At 28.9% G+C, this 7,190-nt stretch overlaps 1 protein-coding gene across 1 annotated transcript; it reads left to right on the top strand.

Annotated features, from left to right (window-relative positions):
- Positions 1-4,204: 4,204 nt before the first annotated feature.
- PUB9 (plant U-box 9) lies at positions 4,205-6,630 on the top strand. Its single transcript, XM_039032313.2, has 2 exons — positions 4,205-4,840; positions 5,330-6,630. Exons 1-2 carry the CDS (start codon positions 4,553-4,555, stop codon positions 6,422-6,424), a joined length of 1,383 nt encoding a protein of 460 aa, XP_038888241.1. The 5' UTR covers positions 4,205-4,552; the 3' UTR covers positions 6,425-6,630.
- Positions 6,631-7,190: the final 560 nt, after the last annotated feature.

The following is a 7,190-nucleotide window of genomic DNA, read 5'->3' on the forward strand; positions in this document are numbered from 1 at the left end:
TGAGTTTAATTTTATTTTACTTCATAAATTTTAAAATGTTACAATGTTATCTTTAGGATATGAGTTGTATTTCAATTTAGTTCCAAGTTTCAAGATTGACACTTATAACTTTGAATTTTTCACTAAACACCCACTTTGAGTTTAACATTAATGTAAATTAATTAATTTAAAATGATTAAAAAGTGAAGTTTTAAACTTCATTTTAATGGTGATTAAAAAATAATTAAACTTAATTAACTATATATATATTTTTAATTCTTTTAAATTAATTAGTTGACATTAATCTTAAAGACTATAAATGAGTATTTAGTGAAAGATCAAGGCTAATAAATGTAAATCTTGATACCTAGGAACTAAATTGAACTCAAGAACTAAAAGTGTAAGATTTTAAAATTTAGAAACTAAATGAAAACTAGCTCGAAAACCTCCTTACCCAAAAAAAGTTATTTTCCCTTAAATCTAGGTCACATTTACAAATCTGTAATAAAAATTAGTATAACTGTAATGAAATTTCATTAATAAATCAATCACGATGGGCCAGAATGTCAAACGTAATTGGATTGCTTAGAAGTATGAATATATCACATTTACTGATATCATGAGTAAATGTGACAGATCCATACTTCTCCTACTGTAACAGTACACTAATAGTAACGGTAACGATAACGTAATTTCGAAACACAAATAGATTGATCACTCTCCGTTTATCTATCAATTTGTGTTTTTTTTTTTTTGTTATAAATTGGGTTGTGGGTCCCATATCAACACAAATACGGAACACATAGTAAATAACAACAAGCATAATTGATTGAATTCGCTTTTTAGATCATCATTCATTGATTTTTTTTCCCCTATATAAACACGACTTTAATGTTTAAAATACGAGTCAATACAAGTTTGAGGATTTGATATATATATATATTTTTTAAAAGCTAGAAACTAAAACCGAAAATAGGGAAAATTACTTAAATTGAATATAAAAGTTGAACCTTTTGCATTTGGGTCAAAGATATTTTTTTCAGTTTATTCATTTAATTTACATGTTTTAATTAATACGGTAATTATGATTCTGTTTAGAAAAAAACGGAATTATTATTTCGTTGCCTTTTATATTTAAGTCACTATTTTAGAGCGTTATATATATATATATATATAAGAAAAATGAACGGTAATAATTTCAGTTGTAAAATTAATAAAAATATTTTAAATATAACAAAATATAATTATTTATAGGTAATAAATAACAAAAGATATTGATAGATGTTTAATAATCTTTATCACTTACAGACAATAATATTTTGTTATATTTAAAAATAAGTTGACGTGTTTTATTACATTTGAAAATTGTCCTTCAATAAATCTTATTCTCACAAAATTTATTAAATGATAATAATAATTTTCATACATCTTTGAAACATAATAATAATTTTCATGCATTAAAATATAATATATAAATATGATGCCAAAATTTACCATAGAAATACTAATAGATAACCAAAAATAAATTAATAGAGACTAAAATTGGACCAATAAAATTATATGAATTAAAATTGAACAACTATTAAAATATAAGAACCCAAATAGTATTTTATAAGAAAATTATTATTTAAAACTTTTATGGCCTATTTAGAATCTCATGATTTCGATTCATAATGAATTTTAATTGAATTTCATTGTTTGGTAATGCATAAAATGGAATGATTTAAAAATCTAAAGTGATTTCAAATCCCATTTTATTTTTTTAAAAAAAACTTTTCTGAATAAAATGTTCGGATTTTGCAAGACTTCATAGGATTTTAAATTAAATTACTTAGGTCCCGTTTGGTTTTTTGTTTTTTGTTTTTAAAAATTAAGTCTATTTCATCCACATTTCTTATAATGATTTGCATATTTCTTAAGTACAATGGTTGAATTCTTAGCTAAATTCAAAAAATAAAAACAACTTTTTGAAAGCTACTCTTTTTAGTTCTCAAAATTTTGTCTTGATTTTTTAAACCATTGGTAAAAAGTAAATAATAAAGGAAGAAATTTAGAGGTAGAGGTGTGTCCATAAACTTAATTTTTAAAAACAAAAACAAAAAATAAAATGGTTATTAAACGAGGCTTAATAAGCTTATCAAATTCTAATTCTCAATCAACACATCATAATTAAAAGTCTATATTAGTAAATTATTAACTTTCTTTTCTTTTCTGATTACTATCTAAATACAAAATTTTAAATATATTTATTTAAAAAACATTCGTTTCTAATAAAATAATTAATTTAAAATCATTTCTCGACTTTCAAATCACAAGATTTAAAATCATTTTTACACTTTCTTAAATCCAACGATAGAGTTGTTGAAAAGAAAGTCATATATAGAATTAATAAATTAATTAATTATTCAATTTCAAATTCATTCTCGAAAATTAAACATTAAATAGACGTTACGCGTGTAAAATTCTTGCCTCTTAATTAGAGAATTCAATGAACATTAATGCAAAGAAAATTCTATGTATAAAAATTAAGGAAATTAAATGTTTAGAAAAAGGAAGGGTTTTTTTTTTCTCTTCAAATTTAGTATTTAATTAATGAGCCAGCTAAATTCCACGTCCCTTTCTTTCCATATTTTATTATCACGCGGTTAAAATAATTATTCCATTCCCATTTTGATCCATGAAATTGAATATTGTTTTATTTTAATATTTATTTCAAAATAAGCATTAAAAAATAACAATATTGTTAAAATGAATTTTCTAAAAAAAATAGTTTTCATTTTAATACGAATTTTAGGAAGACTCTTTTAAATCCAAAAAAGAAAAAAAAATAGAAATGAAGATTTGAACGTTGGAGTCTTCAATATTTAAAAAAATGAGTAGAAAATTAAAATAAATCTCTTTTAAACAAATAAAATAGGTTTAAAAACGCTTCCAGTCCTAAACTTTCAAGAAATTAAAATTTTAACATTTGAACTTTAATTTTATAATAATTTAATCCACATATTTACAATTTATAATGATATAGTTTCTATCGTGAGAAATACTTTAGTTAAGTTTCTTACATATATCAATCGATAAATTAATAATTAATCAAATTTGTTTAGAAATATAAAGATTACGTCATTACATAATAAAAAAAATTGATTGAGATTTATCATGATAAAAACTAAACTCATTAATTTTGATTAAAAATTCTTATATAATAATGTTCAAAAAAAATTAAATTATTACAAACGGGAGAGTACATGAACCAAATCATTATCATTACAAACTAAAATTCATGTACTAATTGCCAATTTTACGAAAGTTTATTAAGTATTTTTTTAATCAAGCAATTAAACTAAATATATTAAAAGTTAAAATACTATTTTGATATTTGTACTTTTGAGTTTATTCAATTTTAGTCTCTTTATTAATGATCTAACTTGAGTTCCCACACTTTCAATAAATCTAAAGTTTACTTTTTAAGTTATTTTTTATCGAAATTGTCTTGATCATAATATAAATTTCATGTGAGAAAATTCAAATGTTACAACAAAAATGTTAGTAGATAACAAAAGGTTTTTTTTTTTTTTTTTTTTTTTTTAAAAAAAAAAAATCAACAATAGTAACTAAATTTAAAATTTATTGACCGTACATAACAAAAAGATCATCATTTAAAAATATATAGATTGACTAAGGCCACGTTTACTAAATCGTAATAAAAATTGGTGTAATTGGAATGAGATTTCATGAATTGTATTAGGCTCAAATCGCAAAGATAATTAGATTGTTTTTTATTGCGTTTACCTATAATTATAAATATGTCACATTTTACTGTTATCGTTACTATTTGACTCTACCGGTAATGGTAGAGGTAAATGTATTAATAAATGTGGCAGATTCATAATCTTCATATTGTTACAGTAATAACATTTGTAATGATAACAACAAATGTAGTGGGTCCCACTTAATTTTCAACCACAATCACTTGAAGTGGGTCGTATAACTTATTACGTGACACAGTAAACAACAACAAAAATAATCAATTGAGGTTGATTTTTACATTATCATTTATTGATTACTTTTCACCTGAAGTAAACGTGGCCTAGAATCGAATAAACTCCAGAGTATTAAGAGGGTAAAAGGTTGAAGGTGAAAATAATATAGTTTTTTTTTTTAAATGAGAAAAATAATATTAGGGGGAAAAAAGACAAAAAAAAATAATAAAAAGGATAATTGGATTAAAAGAAGCCTTGAGAAAATTAGAGAGAGGAAAGAGAGAGAATTATGTGGTAGCTGTAGATTTTATCAGTTTTTAAAGTTGGAAGAAATTCATTCTTTGAGAATGGAAGGAGCTCAACAAAAACTGATGCTCTCTCTGCTTTTAATGGCGGATTGAGAAACACAAACCCCAATTTCTTCAAACTTATGAGATGGGGGATTAACTTTTTTCCTTTCAAACATGAGATGAGATGACAAGTTTCATATTTAATCTTCATCATCTTCATCTTCATCATTTGTAGCAGTGTTTTTCTGTTCTTCAACTCTCATCAATCACTTCTTCTTCTTCCTCTTCTTGCTTTTCCCTTCCATGGCGAAAACAGGCGTGTTTGATTCTGATCCTACAGTTATGGGGAAAGCCACGGAGTTGAAGAGGGAGTTACAGAGACTTATCGTTGCTATTATTGATGACGATAATTACTCCACCGACACCATTGATAACGCTAAAGAAATTCTTTCTGCACTTAAGGAGTTGAAACTCAGGAAGAGATCGCGTTCTTCTTCTAATCTTTTCGAGAATCTCATTTGTCCTGAAGAATTTCGTTGTCCGCTTTCTAGAGAACTCATGAGAGATCCTGTCATTGTGTCTACTGGCGAGGTCTGTGATTTTTTTTCTTCTTTTTCCCTCTTCTCTTCTAGGTTTTGAAATTAATTCCTAATTCGCGGTTCTAGCTTCTATGTTCTTGAGAACACGAGTGTGAAATTTATTCTTCTTCTTCAATTTTCAGCGCTCTCAAGAAGATTTTCAGGTTTCTGTGGTTTTTAGATTAGAATTTTAAATTTAACTTGCTGTATGTTCATTGACATTGCATCTTTTTTATTTCATTTAGAATTTAGAGGGCGAACGATACAAACCCTTAGGATCTTCGGTTACTGTGTATTCATGTTGTTGACTGTGAATAATATGAATGGTCAACTGGAATTATGTAGAATACAGGAGGAGGAGGAGGAGGAGGAGGAGGAGGAGTTCTTATAGATCTTTTGTTATATGTATGGTTTTGGGGGATTGGATCTTGTTGCCCATTTTGAATCCTTTGTTTTCATTAGGTTTTCTAGTTCTTATTGTTTTGTTTGATCTTATTTACAGACATATGACAAACCCTTCATTCAGAAATGGCTGAAATCAGGGAACAGGACTTGCCCCAGAACTCAGCAAGTTCTTTCACACACCAACCTCACTCCCAATCACTTGATTCGTGAAATGATATCTCAGTGGTGTACAAGTCGGGGAATTGAGTTGCAAGACCGTGTCCGTGTTCATTATCTTGATGATGATGTGATAACAGAGGCTGATCGTGATCGTTTTCTCACGTTAATAGAGAAAATGTCTATGACAATATCTGAACAGAAAGCAGCTGCTAAGGAGCTTCGAATGTTGACGAAGCGAATGCCCTCATTTCGAGCACTTTTTGGTGAGTCCCTTGATGCCATATCTTTGTTGCTTAGTCCACTTTGTGGAGATAAGTCGCAAAGTAGTAGTATTCACACGGATCTGCAAGAAGATGTAATCACAACACTCTTGAATTTGTCGATCCATGACAACAACAAGAAGCTTGTTATCGAAACACCCAATGTAATACCTCTTCTAATGGAAGCGTTAGGATCAGGAACCATGGAAACAAGGAGCAATGCAGCTGCAGCCCTATTTACACTGTCTGCTCTCGACTCAAACAAAGCAATCATTGGGAAAGCTGGTGCGTTGAAACCACTTATCAAGCTTTTAGACGAGGGGCATCCTTTATCAATTAAAGATGCTGCTTCAGCAATATTCAATCTTTGTATAATTCATGAAAACAAAGCAAGAGCTGTGCGAGATGGTGCAGTCCGAGTGCTTCTGAAAAAGATCATGAACCAGATGCATGTTGATGAGTTGTTGGCTATTCTTGCAATGCTATCGTCCCATCAAAAAGCTATCGAAGAAATTGGTGAACTTGGAGCCGTCCCTTTCTTACTCAGAATTATCAGGGAAAGTTCTTGTTCACGTAACAAGGAAAATTGCATTGTGATCATCCATGCAATCTGCTTATACGATCGAACCAAATGGAAGGATATGAGGGAGGAAGAGAAATGCTATCGAACTATCTCCGAACTTGCTCAGAATGGAACTTCTAGGGCCAAGAGAAAGGCCAGTGGCATACTTGAAAGACTAAACAGGGTAGTTAATATGACCCACACTGCCTAATGAAATTCCTCGGCATTAAAAACTTGTAGATTCTGCGTCTAAATCCGGCACTCTCGTCTTTGCTAAGACTCGGTCATCTGTTTGGGTAATCTTCAATCATCTTTTTTCTTTTTGTATATTCTCTTATCCTGTGGAGTCTAATGTCGATTTCACTGCCAAGTTCATCAGTTAGTCAATGTGAATAAATGTGAAGTGAGTTCTGTTGATATTAGTTTTTCTTTTTCTTTTTGTTTCTGTTTTAGTTTTACTTATTCTTATCACTACTGCACTTTGAAAATGCTAGTTTTTCCCCTCTCTGTTTCATTGAACTGATAACTGATAAGTTTAAGAGCCTGTTCAAAAGGAAGTGAGCAAATTTGATTGGAGAGAATAAAAGTAGAGAGAGGATATGATTGTTTCATTGCATATGTTCCGAAGTGGTACCAAATGGATCTTAACATTGGACAAGAAAGAGTCAGTGAAAGGTAACAGGAAAAGTAATGTGCATCATTTTGAATGGTGTATGTGATATCTCTAGTAATGTGGTCCCTTTGAAGATGAAGGGAATAGGAATATTGGATGCCTTACACCTTTTTGTGAAGATATAGTTCACTCTTTTAACCTCCCCTTTTGTTTATATTTCTTCATTCTACTCCACCTTCCCATTTTCATCAGCAAGGAAATTTATTCCATACAAATATGGTCTAAAAATGTGGATACAAGTAGTAACAGGTACTAAGTACTAATCTCTCTCCTAATGAGTGATAAAAGGTTCAATCTCCTCCTC

The sequence above is a fragment of the Benincasa hispida genome, chromosome 5, assembly GCF_027475165.1.
Source record: "Benincasa hispida cultivar pf3 chromosome 5, pf3_genome.v1.1, whole genome shotgun sequence".
In the NCBI taxonomy this organism is placed as follows: Eukaryota; Viridiplantae; Streptophyta; class Magnoliopsida; order Cucurbitales; family Cucurbitaceae; genus Benincasa; species Benincasa hispida.

Coding starts and splice junctions, on each gene's coding strand:
- PUB9 (XM_039032313.2), top strand. CDS start 4,553: ATGGCGAAAACAGGCGTGTTTGATTCTGATCCTACAGTTATGGGGAAA. Junction 4,841..5,329: donor TCATTGTGTCTACTGGCGAG/GTCTGTGATTTT, acceptor TCTTATTTACAG/ACATATGACAAACCCTTCAT.